The sequence below is a fragment of the Drosophila eugracilis genome, unplaced genomic scaffold (assembly GCF_018153835.1).
Source record: "Drosophila eugracilis isolate 14026-0451.02 unplaced genomic scaffold, ASM1815383v1 contig_2154, whole genome shotgun sequence".
NCBI classification, from domain to species: domain Eukaryota; kingdom Metazoa; phylum Arthropoda; class Insecta; order Diptera; family Drosophilidae; genus Drosophila; species Drosophila eugracilis.
In genome coordinates, this window is record NW_024573038.1 from 9,778,733 (window position 1) to 9,793,232 (window position 14,500).

Below are 14,500 nucleotides of genomic sequence, written 5' to 3' on the forward strand. Positions count from 1 at the left end.
CCTAATAACTTTCCATTCCAATAAATGCCTTACTGTATTTTCAAAGGTAACAATAGTACAGAGTTTTGTGTTGGTATTCACTAGATAAATGCAGTGTTAAATGCGATTGCATTTCTTGACTTAAGAATACTAGATGCGGTTGTTGCACTCCCCAAATTCATTAGATCTGCAGAGTCTGCTGTTCCTGTTGAACATTGATATAGTTTTCATGGACGTCCTTGATCATAAAGTCAACCAAGTTGGCCAGATCGTATTTATGCTCCCAATGCCAATCTTTTCGGGCTTCAGAATCATCGAACACCTCGGGCCATGCGTCTGCGATCAATTGGCGGCTATCCGGCTGGTAGCTAACATGCAGATTGGGTATATGTTTGCCCAGCTCAGAAAAGAGTTCTTCGGGAGTGAAGGACATGGCAGTTACGTTGTAGACGCGGCGCTTCAGCTGCTCATTAGGTGCTCGCATGAACTCCAAGAGGGCGCTGATAGAAGAGTAGATTTTTACTAAATATTTATTTTTATTATTAATAATATTAAACTTACCGCAAGCAATCTTCGATGTACATCATAGGCAGTCTTGTATCAGGACGCAGGTAGCATGTGTATTTTCTATTTCTAAGGGCTTCATGGAATACAGCCACAGCATAGTCTAAATATTGCAAATTTTGAGAAAAAATATTGTTAGAGTTTTTTTTTTCAAATTGACTTTCCCTAATTGTTAAATAACAAAATTGAAAGCATTTCAAGGAATAATACTACAGAGACTTGAAAAATCTTTATCTTAATCAATTCAATTGTTCAAAGAAAAAGTTTATATGGGTCACCAGGTTGGCGGCACTACCTCTTGTATATCATAATGGCCATTGTCATGCTCTTTGATTATCATAAACTATCATCAATTGAGGCATTTATGACATAAAATTGGATTAAATAAAGCTTGAAATGTGCTTGACGACACAGTTTCATTGGGAAAAGTATCTCAAAGATATTTTCCTGCTGATTGACATGCATGAAAGTTTACATAGAAAGTTCGGGTGGTTACCTGTGGTGCCACCGCCTGGCGGATCACTGGATATAACTCCGGGGAAGCGCAGACATCTGAAGTCCAGGCCAAACTTATGGTAATAATATTCGCCAATTAGCTCGGCATGCACCTTGGAAACACCGTAAATGGTGCGAGGACGTTGAATCTGTGAAATTGGGTCTTAAGTATCGAACAAACTTTTGGCTGTCAAGTAAGTGAGTCCTACCGTAACATTGGGCGTGGGGTTGCGGGGACTATCTGGGCCAAAAGCTCCAATGGTGCTAGGTACAAAGATTCGGAGCTTATACTGTTTTGCCAGCTCGATGACGTTGTGAACACCCTCTATGTTGACCCTGTTAGGTATTCATATTTATTTACTTATTAGAAAGTAATAGCGTAATGTGTTAATGCGATATGATAATACCATATCATTGTAACCAGCAATTTGAGTAACTAGAACAAAGGCAATGTATAATTTTAGATATCTTACCTCACAGCCAATGGTACATTCTGTTCTCCCACAGCACTAAGTAGGGCAGAAAAGTGAATCAGCCAGTCGATGCGATGGTCCACAACGATCTTCTGCAGACCCTTGAAGTCCAGGATATCGGCAAAGATGTAAGGACCATTCTCTAGAATCGATTGACTGGGCTTTATGATGTCCGAGAGTATTACATTCTGACTACCATATTGGGTACGCAGGAGCTTGGCGCACTCAATTCCTAACTGTCCCAGACCACCTAAAAAAAAAAGTATAAAATGGTAAAAAATAAATACTTTGTGGTTTTTAAAACATCTTAAATATTCATATTTTAATTTTATTTTTGGATTTAGCATATTTTTAGTACAACTGCATTGTTTGATTATATTTCATAGCATTCTTTTAGGCATAATTGTTTCGGTAATAGTTTTAAAGTTCTAAAAGATCTAAGATTTAAAAAAAATATTATATGCCTAGACTAATCGTAGTTTTAACCTTAAACTTCTACAAAATCTTGTTTCCTTTCATATTTAGCACAACACATATCAGGATCTACTTAAGTTCTTGCTTTTATAAAAATCTTTAAAATACTAAATCTGTTTTCTAATGTAATCACTTCTTGGTGTCTAAGTGGTAAAATTCTTAATTCGTTTGTATTTTTAAACACAACAACGGAAAATTTTAAAATTCTATGCTCATTACTTCTTTAAACAACCACTGATCACAATTATGAACGTTTTCATTACATTAATAGCATTTGAAAAAAAAAGAACGTTAAAATTTGGCTTTTTTTTTTAAACGTTTTCCAACTGGAAAATTTTGTAAATTGGCGCGTGCGGATTATATGTTAATATGTGCCACATTTTGTCCGGTGGACAGCTGGGTCGTCTGACCGGCCTTGAACGCATAGCTATGCGGTTAATTATAGACGATCCACGTGGCGAGACGACTGACCTGTGATGAGAATTTTGGGTGGGCGACCCTGTCGCGGCACCTGGTGGACCGAGCGACGTTGAATAAGCTGACTGATGACCGGGGTTATCCTGGGAATGGAAATTGGACTGGGAACAGGGGCCAGAGCCAGGCTGGCAAGGCATTTGCGAAACATTTTCCGGACACTTGATCTAAGATCTCTCAATTCGCGACGAACGCTGCCGGCGAGCTACGGTTTTCAACTGATTTCGAGTTTCGCAAAATGTTTTTCACCAAGCCCTCAACATTAGCGCCTGATTTCCGCTATATGTTTTCCACATATATATCGCCTGAGCACTCGGATCCCGTCGTTTTTGAACGTCTCGTGTCTGGCCGTCGCTAAGTTACTTTAGTTAGTGAGTGTTAGTTGGCAGCCAGTCAAATTCATTATGAGCTGGGGTATGGAACGCGAACGGGAACGGGAACTGTCGCCATGGCACAACGATTTTGTTTTGGCACCCGGCGAGATTCAATAAAAACGAAAGCAAATTGTATGGAGGAGGCCCGCCAATTGACAACAACAAGCGCCCCAGATGGATGGGTTTCCTTTTTGGTGCCGTGGCATGTCTAAATCTGTGCGAAAAAAAACATCGTATAATACATATTGCGTTGGCTGGCGGTTTTCATTATGCAAGCCCAATTGATGGCTACAGGGTGCTCGGTAATTGAGTTCTTGGACAGGCCCCTCTTTTTGAACGTCAGCCAATTTTAGGGGGTGTGTCTGGGATGTTTCGAATGGTCTTTACTTATAGAAGATTGGAATTTCCAGGATCCTTGTAATTTTATTTTACATCGTTTTCGAGAGTAAGTCCTAGATGCGGTTTACATTCTTTAGGACGGCTTTTAACAGAAAGATGTTAACATTAATATGTTATTTGATGTGCCGTTAAAGAAAAATCATGTGAAATCATTTAAAATAGTTCCAGTTTAAAGGGGATCCAAATAGTTTTGTTACCAAGGGAACTATAACTAAAATACATTCCATTCATAGAGCATCATGGATCCCGTGACCTAGCAACACATTCACCTTATAGAAAGCACATATAGACCTTCTCTCAATGATAAATGAACCCGCGAATGTGCCGCAAATCAAATTAACCTTGAGTGCAAAATTCAGTTTCGTTGAGGTCCGTCAGGGGTCAGTTTGGCATGGATTCCAATTAGCGGGTTAGACATCCTAATCCGAATCTAAATCGGACACGTGTAGTGGCCAGATAGTAAAGTGCAATGAATAAGCACTGTTTGAGATGGCGATGACTGACTGGTTCACTGGGTTTCCGTGGTGGTCTTATCATTCGGAAACTTACAGGGTGCACAATGGCCATGACAACCCGTATTTGCTTGACTGGATGACGTAGATGCATGGATTTGCACGGGGTAAATTCCGTAAATATTATGCATATAGAACTAAAAATATTATTTATATTTTCTTGCCAAGAGAAAAACAAAAACAGCTGCGGTTTTCACTTTTTCCTTGCTGCATGTTTTGCATCTAAAGCGACTAACTAACTCTTAAGAACTTACTAATAATATATAAGGTATAAATTCTTGTTTATTTATTTTACTTAGATTAACTTGTCATTTTTTGAATAAAAAATAAATTAAATTTAAATGTAGTATAAATATGGTTATTTTACTATTGTTGGTGATTTCCAAGGTTGTTTGATATAGACACTTTTTGAAACCAATTATAAATAATGAACACATAATAGATCTACCAACCTTGCTTAGGATTTGAAACCATTATGGATGATGTTTTTACTTACCACAATGAGCATCGCAGGAATTGGATGGTCCCAGAGTTTACAGAGTCCCATACTCTATCTGAAGACTCTAAGGAATATGCAAAAGTATAAAAATTATTCTAAAACTATTAGCACTAAATAACCATCTTACGCAGGAACTGGTTTCCATGAAAATCCCAGATCAAATATTGTACGACCACGTTAAAGGGAAAAATACCCCTGTGGATCAGATGGCTTTTCCCTTATCCGATCCAGATAAAGAAAGGTATACCGAAAACATTTGCGAGTTTAAGAACAATATTTGTGTTAGGTACTGGTCTGTTGAAGGGGCAAAGTGCTATGGCAAATCAAATAAAAGTAGGACCAAAGATGAGGAATCGCTGGCCGAAAAGTTCTCAGCAATCACATGGAAATCCTCGTTGGAAATTGGCTATGGATGGGCAGCCAAAGATCCAAAGTAGAAGTCATACAAATATTATAGCCAATGGTAATTGATTTATTTCCAGAAACAAACATGGAAGAAAGATATTGGTAGTAAGGTATTCACCGCCTGGAAATCAGCCTGGGGAGTACGAAGATAATATCCTGAATACGGAATTTTTGGACTATTACAATTTGCCAGAAGTAGACGAGCCCGAATTAGGCAGCATTGTCCGAAAATCTGAAGGATCACAAAGAAGTGCATTGGAAAAAGAAATTTTTATAACTTATTTTGTCTTAATAGTGTTAATTTTATGAATATCAAAGCTAAGAAATCTTTCTAGTTAAACTATTATAAGTTGGAAAAGCATAAAAACAATAATAAAAGTAAGGATTATGAAGTTTATCAAATTAAATGACAAAATTAGCACTTGGCCTTTGTTTCCACAGTGATTTCCTGCCATAATTCTCATAATTTCACTTGCAATTTCATCAAAATGACTATAAACATTTTTGAGTACCGACTTGGCCAAACCCTCGAACTCGAAGAGGGAGAGCGACCTCTGATCCGTGGTCACAGATCGACTAACTTGAATTCCACATTGGAATCCACTCCTCAGTGAGAATCAGCCAAGTGTGGCGCCCAACGTGGAATCCAACTCCCATATGGCCCGGGCAGGAAACTCCGTTCAAGCCGACATTTCTGGTAGAGATCTTGAGTAATCTGCTTGGGCTGTAAAGTTTTTCGAGAAACAGTTTTCGCGTGCATTCCAAACGAGACGGTTCGACTTTAAGAAAATCGCGGAGAACTCATCGTTATCCATGGCAAATGAGTTTCAGGTGTTGTTGGTGGCTAATTGAATGAAAAACGCCTTTAGGAAAAGCAAAAGTGCTTTCGAAAGTGAAGTGAATTAAATTAAAATAAAACGAAAAGGTTTTTGTCTAAATATTGCTGAAAAGTAGAAAAAGTGTTACTATTTTATATAGGATACAAAGTGAAAGAGATTTAACTTTACCATTATTTGGATTATTATTGGTTTATTCGGATTAATAACGCAACGAAAAGGATTATCTATTGGATTAATTAGCAATTGAGTAAGTCCAAAGGAGTTTTTGACTTTTCAATAAATATAATGAATAAGTTAATGGAGTTTATTGTACTATTATACAAGAAATTAATATCAATTTAGATATATTTTTAAATCTTAAAAGCTGTATATAGTATATAATATATACTATATAGTATATACCAACAAAATGATTTGCATTTCAAAGTATTTTCTTAAAATTGAACTTTTTTGCTATTCTTCTTTGTAAAAACCCTAATAAATCAGACTTGTACATTAAATAATTACTCAACATAAATATCTTACAAATATTCTATGAGTATAACTAAGTTTTCTTAAGAGTTCCAATTTGCAATCCAACTAAATAACTAACCTACATCTTAATACTAAATCTACATTTTCGAAAGAACCGTTTGATGTAGAACTAAACAGTTACTTAATTAGGAGAGTTTCAGGGGGGACCGAATAGAAATCAGAGCAGGTGAAATTGTCGTTATAGCCAGAGTTTGAGGGGAAAATGGGAATTGGTATGGAGACGAGGGGGCGGTGCCTTCACTTAGTGTGACTTCCAGGCGTGCAATGCAAGAAGAAAAATTACACACAACCACGACTACAGATACAGATACTGTTGCAGATATTCAGATACAGATGCAGATACTCCGCAGTCGAACAATGATGAAAACGACAATAATTTCAAGGTTCGTTTGATGTAAACTCCGCTGCGCATGCGTAGAAACGGCAGCGGCGACGGCAGTAGAAGATAAAGCCAAAACCGAAGTTGAATCGGCGGTTAGCGTTTCACTATAGGCCAATGCTTTGCAGCTGCTTCTCTAGCTTCCTAATGCTACTGTGTTATATTTCTTTTTTTTTTTCGAAGTTTTTTGTTAAATGATTACAAAATTTTCGTTGAAAAGCCATGTTACGCTTCTTGGCGCAAAGAGTTTCTTTTTTTTCGGCTTGCGTTGCGCAGTTGCATGTGAGGGTGGTATGGTTATAGCGATGCCATGGAAAGGTATAATGTCTATACGTTATGAAGACGCGACGAGTCTTTGGGCCTGGCTATTGCACAAGACAGCGAAGGTATGTTAGGTTCGTATGTATAACTTCCTGTCGTACGACCAACCTTAAATGTTGGAACTTATGAGCCGTTAGAAGTGAATTCAAAGATGAAGATTTGTATGATATTTATAACAATGGGCGAGAGATACGAACAGTAAAAATCTTAAAACCCTTAAATAAATTTAGCCTATTCATATTTAAACACCTGGCATCTACAAATACAAATCTAATCTCAATCGATTTAAACCAAATTTCCTCAAACCTCTTTAAACTTGCAGATAAAAGGAATGTATAATCAGGTTCTTTTGACTAATTCAACCGAACAAATTGCTTTAATCAAAGTGGAAATTTTGATTAACAAGAAGCTACCTATTAATAAGCAATAAATTTAAAACAAAAGCCAGACAGTTGAAGGAGTGATTAATAGCTGACATGTACTATATGCTTGAAGTCGATATCTAATCGCCAGAAGCCATCTAATAAATTCAAATGAAAACCCTTTCATAAACTTTTTCACTTGGCACTTGCACATTTGATAAGCTGGCCAAAAGTATTGCACTTCATTATTTTTGGGTTTTTTCCTTAAAAATAATTCTAAACTTTATGAGAAAATTGAAGGTTATTTGAAGGTGAATTTTAAGCAATCATTAAGTAACTTTCTATCTAAGGCCCACCTATAAATTCAAATTCATACCTCCGAAAATATGACCACCAAAATGAGTGCATTACGGATATCTTTATTGGGGCTTTCCCTTAACGACCTTCGTAGGAGTTAATACGTTCGACGATAGGATCGTTGACCAGCTCCTTCATGTTCCTAGCAATGATAAAGTCCAAGTGGTTAAAGCTCTGCACAGGCACACGATAGTCCTCCTTCAAATGTATGAAGTTCTCCACCAGAGTATTAACATCCTCGGGTCCGCAAAGGGCATCGTTGTGGCTGGAGTACGAATGAGTGGGAGCGGTGATCAGGCTGAGATCGTAATCTGGTGGCAAGTCCTGGCCATACAGCTCCTTGTTCTTCTTGGTGCCCCAATCATACTGACGGAACTTCAAGGACTTCCACAACTGCAGGTAGTGAATTCCCTGGTTGCTGGAGGAGCCAGCTGGGTGGGTCTCAATCAGGACGCTCATGGAGCTCTGGAAAGAGAAGGGAGGTATTATACAGATTACTTCATATTTTAGTTAAGAATCTAACAGACATCTTTCGTTACGTATATATCTTGATCGTACTCACCGCATTGGCATTCACGTAACCGCCGTTGGCGAACATGACGAAAGCGTTGTTGCAGATCGAGCTGGACAGATGACAGCTGTTGTCCACCAAACGGTTGACCAGGTTATTATGAGGGATTAATTCTGTATCCACCAGCAGTTGGTTCCAGATTCCTCCAGGAGTGCCCACCAAAGGACCCATAGCATTGAAGATGAATGAGGTTCCGTGCTCGAAGAAGGCACATGGAGCCAATAAATGTCCAGACTTGATGAGGTCGTTGTACTCAGGTCTCTCAGAAAGCATTACCAAGTAGACAGTAGTTCCCTGCGAGTGTCCAGCGTAGTGGATCTGTTGGAAGCCAGTGTTGTCCAGGATGTAGTCGATCATGGCTGGGATGTCGATGGTACCGATCTCATGCCAGTCAAAGTGCCAGAACTTGTGACTGTTCAGCGAGATGATGATGTTTTCCCGCGAGTAAATGTTACCACGGGCATTGCCTAGCCACACATCGTAACCGGCATCGGCCAGCAGATAGGCCAAGGAGTTATCCGGTCCGGAGGACAGCCAACAGTCCGAGTTACTAAACAATCCGTGCTGCAGTAGAATCGGAGGACGTTTCTCGTTCTGATTCTTCAGCTTGTGGGAGTAGGGGATGCGAAACAGGGTCAGGACATAACCATCTTCAGTGGTCACCTTGTGCGTCTCCGCGGGATATCCGTGCGAACGGATCCTCTCATCCGACTTGATGATCTCACTCAGACAATAGTCCGACTTCTCGGCGACGGCTAGACCCGCCACCAAACTGAACAGTAGGGTATAAACGATTGGATTCATTGTGGGCAATCGAGCTTGCTGACCAACTGACCGTGGGGCCTTCTTTATATAGTCGGTTCTTATCTCATGGTCGAAACAGGGCCCTGTGTCGCCCCTGATTTATGGAGATACCCTTGTCTGGCACACTCTAAAAATTGGTGGTTCCACTTCTTAGCCGATACTGATTGAGCAATAAATAACTATTATAAATTGAAATTCTTAAAATATAATTAATATTATTTAAGGATTCGAATTTATTAATTTATATATGAAAACTTATGCATTTTTCTATTTTTAATCTTTAGAACCTTTCATACTAATATTTTTCAAGTGCATGAATGTCCCGATTAGCGTGCACCTGTTCGTGTTAGATAGGAACTGAAATCTCTATCGAGGGGGTCTTGTCTGGAGTTTGGCGGAACTATTGGCCGTAATAAACCATAATTTATTTTTAATTCAATCTATTTCGCGCGTTAAATATGATGAATATACGACGGCTTTCCTAACCACCTGTTCCCTTATGACGTTTGTTTTCATTTTTGTTTGCTGGCTGCTATTCTTAGATGATATTTATTGATTTCACTTGTTGTTGAAATTTCAGATTAGTGACTTTGTTTTAACGCAAATAACTTAATTCGTGTAATAGATTGTTGAGCTTGGTTTTGAATTACAAGATTAAAAGAAATAATAAATAAATTTGTAATTATAAATGCATTTTTTTTTCCCCACAGCTATGTACCCAGTTGGCCACAACAAATCCATTCCGTCAAAAAAACCAATGGTCTAGCTTATTGCCATGATGTTATTGCCCATTTTCCTGCTGCTCTGTATTGGCTTTACTCTGATCAGGGCAGAAAGTTGTCCTCCATCGCAGGCTATTTTACCCTGTCGCTGTTCCTTGCGCGGAAAGGAAATCCAGATATGGTAAGTTAAAGTGCTAAATATTTTTTAAATATTCGAAGACTTACCTTTTCCCAACAGGTGCTCACACAGCAACCTGCCTCAGATTATAGACGGCTTAAAAGCTGTGGAACGAAACATAAAAGGACGGATTGATGAACTGGTGCTGGAGAACAACCAGTTACCAGCATTGCCAGGACGTTTCTTTGGCAGCCTGCAGATTGTACGACTGATGCTGCGGCACAATAGCATCGAAAGGGTATCCAATGGATGGCTGAATGAGCTTGAGAACGGACTGGTGGAGATTTTTGTGGTGGAACCTCAACTGCGCAGCATTCCAGCGGAGAGTTTAAACGGGATGATTAATATGCTGGCCATCACCATCCAGAGTGATGAGTTAAAGCATCTTCCAGATTTCTCTGGACTGCTTAGTTTGACCTATCTGAGTGTCCAAACAGGAGCTCTCCAGGAGTTGCCTTCCCATCTTTTTAGACATCTCCCCAAATTACAGCATATACATATAACAGGAGGCGTAGGTCTCACTCGCTTGGAGGCGGGTCTCTTTGATGGTTTGATTTCCCTGAAGAACCTTGATCTCTCCCACAATGGTCTTAATTGGATTCACTTGCGAGCTCTGTCCAGATTACCCAACTTGGTCAGCTTAAAACTTTCCTACAATCAGATCAGTGATGTGGGCATGGTGGGCCGCATTGTTAAGGATCTGGAGCATTTGAAGAAACTGCGTTTGGACCACAACCTCATCACTGTTATAGAGGACGGCTCCTTTGTGGATCTGCCCAATCTTTCAGAGCTTCACTTAAATGATAATAGGATTACGGAACTGCAATATGGAGCTTTCCTGCGCACACCTCAATTGAAAACAATTTATCTGCAGAACAATCTCATCCGACGGATACATCCCGAATCTCTACTTCAGGCTAGTGGAAGTGGCGTGGAGGCGGTCCACATCTACAATAATGAGATTGGTCATGTGGAGGCTTTAAGGGCTTTGTTGGATGCATTACCCACTCTACGCTATCTGGACATGAGTGGCAATCTGTTGAGCGAACTACCCTATGGGGCTCTTCGTGGTCATGGAACTCTAGAGCAACTGCATCTCAACCACAACCATCTGAGACTCATTGAAAGGGATGCTTTGATGGCCATGCCCGCCTTGAGGGAACTTCGGATGAGGAATAATAGTCTGTCTTCGGATTTACCTTTACCATTTTGGAATCTTCCTGGCCTAAAAGGACTCGACTTGGCTCAGAATCAATTTGGCAGAGTGGATTCCCAGTTGCTGGCCGGGCTTCCCTCTTTACGACGTCTGGATCTTAGCGAGAATGGGCTAACCGAACTGGCACCCAATAGTTTTCGTCATAATCCCCTCCTCGAAACTCTCAACATATCCTCCAACGAGCTGACCAAAATCCACACTTCCACCCTAATCCATTTGGAGAGACTCTTTGAAGTGGATGCCAGTTACAATCAGCTAAAGACAGTTATCGGAGGACTTCCTAGAATTGTGGAGCGCATCTCGCTGAAGGGTAACCATATTACTTCACTACCAGCAGCCGCTAGCAAAGACTTGCAATTGCCCAACCTGCGAATGCTGGATCTTAGCCAGAATCGCATAGAACAACTCCCAAGACATGGTTTTCAGGGGGCCTCGGAATTGAGGGTTTTGAGTCTAGCTCAGAATGAGCTACGTCAACTGGAGGACACATCCTTTATAGGAATCCAACGTTTGGAGCTGCTACACTTACAGGAAAATCAACTGGGTGAAGCGGATGAGCGAGCTTTGCTGCCCTTAGCGGAACTAAGGAATCTAAACCTACAGTCCAACAAATTGGAAGCCATTACAGATAATTTCTTCTCGAACAACAGTAGGCTAGAGCAGCTGGACCTATCCAGGAATCTCATAAGGAGCATCTCGCCAACGGCATTCGATACTCAGAGATCTCTGGAGTATCTGGATCTTTCAGGAAATGCCCTCCTGGACATATCAGTGGGATTGGGTAACTTAAACAACCTGCGAGACATCGATCTGAGTTATAATCAAATATCCCGTGTCCAATCCGATGTGATTGGTGGCTGGCGAAATGTGGTGGAGATTCGTTTGTCCAATAATCTCATTGTAGAGCTTCAGCAAGGAACTTTCCGAAACCTTCCTAAGCTGCAATATTTAGATCTAAGCAGCAATGAGATCCGAAATGTAGAACCTGGAGCTCTCAAAGGACTTGATGAACTTCAGGAATTTGTCCTTGCTGATAATAAATTAGTGGAGCTGAAGGATCATGTTTTTGAAGAGCTGCCAAATCTGCTGGCATCCCACTTTCAGTACAACAAACTGCGCTACATCTCTCCGGAAAGCTTCCACAATGCCAATTCCCTGGTTTTCCTGAATCTATCCAATAATCACTTTAGAAACATGGAGAATATTGGTCTTCGCAGCATGCGCAATCTGGAAGTTTTGGATCTGTCCACCAATGGGGTCAAGCTGGTGTCCACAATGCCATTGAAGGCACTTAATTGGTTGGTGGAACTTAAAATGGACAACAATCAGATATGTAGGATTCAGGTACGTTAACTGATATAGTGACTGTCATATATTTTAATTAATATTTAACATTTCCTAAACAGGGTTCTCCTTTCGAAACGATGCCCCGTTTGCGAGTTCTCTCCATGAGGAATAACCAACTTAGAAGCATTAAAGAGCGTACCTTCCGAAACCTTCGGGGAAACATTGCTATTTTGGATGTGGACGGTAAGATAAACCATAACAAGAAGAACTAAAGATATATAACTTTAAGTAATAATACGTTTACCATATACCAGGCAATCCCATTGACTGCAATTGCGAAATGCAGTGGCTCTCTGTGTGGCTGCAGGAAACAAATTTCCCATACCCAGGACCCAAGTGCCAAGATGGCCGACTTCTAAGAGCAGCCCGCATGGAGAGGAGTCTCTGTGTGGGTCCAGATATCTATGGCAATGAACGAACCGATGGCAATCAGTTGCCACTCCTTAATGAGCACGGCGATGTCTTTCAACGAGATTTGCCTGACGATTTCAATGATGAGTGTGAGGCGAGTGAGGGTACACGACTACCAGGCGATCGCCCTCTGGTCGGGGAGAGCGAGTACTTCTATGATCAGTATGTAGATGCCACCGAAGCACCAGATACCACCAACTCCGTGATCAGTACATCACAGCGACCCAAGCCGAATCCCACACTAAACAGCAATCTAGATCTGAATAATACCATACTCAATACGAAATATTTTAATCGAAGACCTCAGCCAGGAAATGGATCACCTTTTACCTTCTTTGGATATCCCTTGCCCAGTGTGAGTTTGGGTAGGTTCTTCGGTTTTGGAGATCGTGGACGAAAACAGCGAACGGATGGTGGTATTGATGAGATGCCCGCCACCCATCGAATGGCTCATATAAATCTGCCCAGTGGTCGTGGGAAAACGAGGATGTATCAGCCGAACAGTGCCGAGTTTGAAAAGTACTTGAAGGATCAGCAGCAGCAGGAGAAGCAGAACATAGCCAGGAATCGTTATGTGGATACGGAGTCCACCACTTCTTCCGTGGAGGATGCACTGAGCAATGAGAGTGGAAGTGCCGCCACCACAGTGGGTGTCTTTCGCACCACCTTTCGTGAGCCATCAAGCATCGAACGCGGTGGTTTCCGTCCCATTGTTCCAGTCCATGTCGGTGGTTTTATGCCTGTACATGATCCTCAGCAACGGCGTGGTTTGGTGGAGGCAGTAAATGTCACCGCAAAATCACCGGAAATGATCCAAGGCAAAGGCGAAAGAAAGTTTATACCCATTTCCATTCAGGCAAGTCCCAGGCCAACCAAAAGTAGCAGTGAATCTTCAGAGACGGCTACATATGAAGTCACAGAAACCACTCCGGATGTTACCACGACAACACCCTTGATGACAAGGATCACCACCAGTACAACCAGAGCATCTACAACGACTACAGCAAGGAGTACTACAACTACTAGTACCCAAGGCACTACTATATATGACACTTCATCCAGCAGTGAACAGCAGGAATCACAATATGATGATGACGATCTGGAGGCACAATCTGTGACATTGCTAAGGCCTCCTCCTATGGTCCAGACAACCACAGCGGAGACGATCTTGCTAATTCCCCCTGCTGAAGAGCATGTGGCGCAGATCAAGAGTCGCTCCTGGGTGACCACCACAACGCCTCAGAGCCCGACTGACTATCAAGTCACACCAGCCCGTCCCACAAGCACAGTGCCACCACCGCCACCTCCTTCTCCACCGTTAAGAGGTGGAGGACGCTCCACCATCACCAAAGTGTACACGCCTTACCAGCAACAGGTGGCCCAACCCACCGCGGAGGAATACCAACGAACTACGCCCAGTGCGGATAACGAGGGGGTGGCCAGCGAACATCAGCTCACGGCTAAAGCCCAGAAACGCACAGAGGTGGAACTCCTGCAGGTGGATCGAGTAGATCGCAAAGACGGCATGGATTGGTATTATGAGAGCTTCAAGAAGAAGCGCGACTTCAATGGAGGTGCTGCTGTGCGGAAAACGGCCCACAAAGAGGTGTACTTTGATGGAATAGGTGCTTCATCTAGTTGGAATGGATTGCACAAGAAAGAAATCCTCTTCCTCAGCTTGTTATTGTTGTGGGGAGCATGTTAAACAGTTTTGTAAGATCTTCAAATTAAGACAGTTAAAATATTTTATTTTCTATGCTTAAATAAAGAATTTATTTTATATATTAAAAAGCCTTTTGTCCGAAGATGGT

The 14,500-nt window shown here is 41.2% G+C and overlaps 4 protein-coding genes across 4 annotated transcripts; 2 read left to right on the forward strand and 2 right to left on the reverse strand.

Moving 5' to 3' along the window:
- Positions 1-9: 9 nt before the first annotated feature.
- Positions 10-2,687, reverse strand: LOC108114364 (L-threonine 3-dehydrogenase, mitochondrial). The gene is made up of 6 exons (XM_017225314.2): positions 2,457-2,687; positions 1,512-1,761; positions 1,248-1,374; positions 1,040-1,187; positions 541-646; positions 10-479 (listed from the first exon to the last, which is right to left on the reverse strand). The coding sequence occupies exons 1-6, from the start codon at positions 2,608-2,610 to the stop codon at positions 161-163; spliced, it is 1,104 nt and encodes a 367-aa protein (XP_017080803.1). The 5' UTR covers positions 2,611-2,687; the 3' UTR covers positions 10-160.
- Positions 2,688-4,098: 1,411 nt separating this feature from the next.
- LOC108113931 lies at positions 4,099-4,957 on the forward strand. Its single transcript, XM_017224637.1, has 4 exons — positions 4,099-4,131; positions 4,187-4,324; positions 4,375-4,676; positions 4,726-4,957. The coding sequence occupies exons 1-4, from the start codon at positions 4,099-4,101 to the stop codon at positions 4,955-4,957; spliced, it is 705 nt and encodes a 234-aa protein (XP_017080126.1).
- A 206-nt stretch (positions 4,958-5,163) lies between these two features.
- On the forward strand, positions 5,164-14,395 carry LOC108114525 (protein artichoke). The gene is made up of 5 exons (XM_017225556.2): positions 5,164-5,734; positions 9,526-9,718; positions 9,776-12,275; positions 12,338-12,461; positions 12,533-14,395. Exons 2-5 carry the CDS (start codon positions 9,591-9,593, stop codon positions 14,392-14,394), a joined length of 4,614 nt encoding a protein of 1,537 aa, XP_017081045.1. The 5' UTR covers positions 5,164-5,734; positions 9,526-9,590; the 3' UTR covers position 14,395.
- On the reverse strand, positions 7,487-8,815 carry LOC108114527 (lipase 3). The gene is made up of 2 exons (XM_017225558.2): positions 8,003-8,815; positions 7,487-7,905 (listed from the first exon to the last, which is right to left on the reverse strand). Exons 1-2 carry the CDS (start codon positions 8,813-8,815, stop codon positions 7,519-7,521), a joined length of 1,200 nt encoding a protein of 399 aa, XP_017081047.1. The 3' UTR covers positions 7,487-7,518.
- Positions 14,396-14,500: the final 105 nt, after the last annotated feature.

Coding starts and splice junctions, on each gene's coding strand:
- LOC108114364 (XM_017225314.2), bottom strand. CDS start 2,610: ATGTTTCGCAAATGCCTTGCCAGCCTGGCTCTGGCCCCTGTTCCCAGT. Junction 1,375..1,511: donor AATGTACCATTGGCTGTGAG/GTAAGATATCTA, acceptor AATACCTAACAG/GGTCAACATAGAGGGTGTTC. Junction 1,188..1,247: donor ACCCCACGCCCAATGTTACG/GTAGGACTCACT, acceptor CCAATTTCACAG/ATTCAACGTCCTCGCACCAT.
- LOC108113931 (XM_017224637.1), top strand. CDS start 4,099: ATGGTTATTTTACTATTGTTGGTGATTTCCAAG. Junction 4,132..4,186: donor TATTGTTGGTGATTTCCAAG/GTTGTTTGATAT, acceptor AACACATAATAG/ATCTACCAACCTTGCTTAGG. Junction 4,325..4,374: donor ACTCTAAGGAATATGCAAAA/GTATAAAAATTA, acceptor CATCTTACGCAG/GAACTGGTTTCCATGAAAAT.
- LOC108114527 (XM_017225558.2), bottom strand. CDS start 8,815: ATGAATCCAATCGTTTATACCCTACTGTTCAGTTTGGTGGCGGGTCTA. Junction 7,906..8,002: donor GTTACGTGAATGCCAATGCG/GTGAGTACGATC, acceptor TTCTCTTTCCAG/AGCTCCATGAGCGTCCTGAT.
- LOC108114525 (XM_017225556.2), top strand. CDS start 9,591: ATGATGTTATTGCCCATTTTCCTGCTGCTCTGTATTGGCTTTACTCTG. Junction 9,719..9,775: donor GGAAAGGAAATCCAGATATG/GTAAGTTAAAGT, acceptor TTTTCCCAACAG/GTGCTCACACAGCAACCTGC. Junction 12,276..12,337: donor ATCAGATATGTAGGATTCAG/GTACGTTAACTG, acceptor TTTCCTAAACAG/GGTTCTCCTTTCGAAACGAT.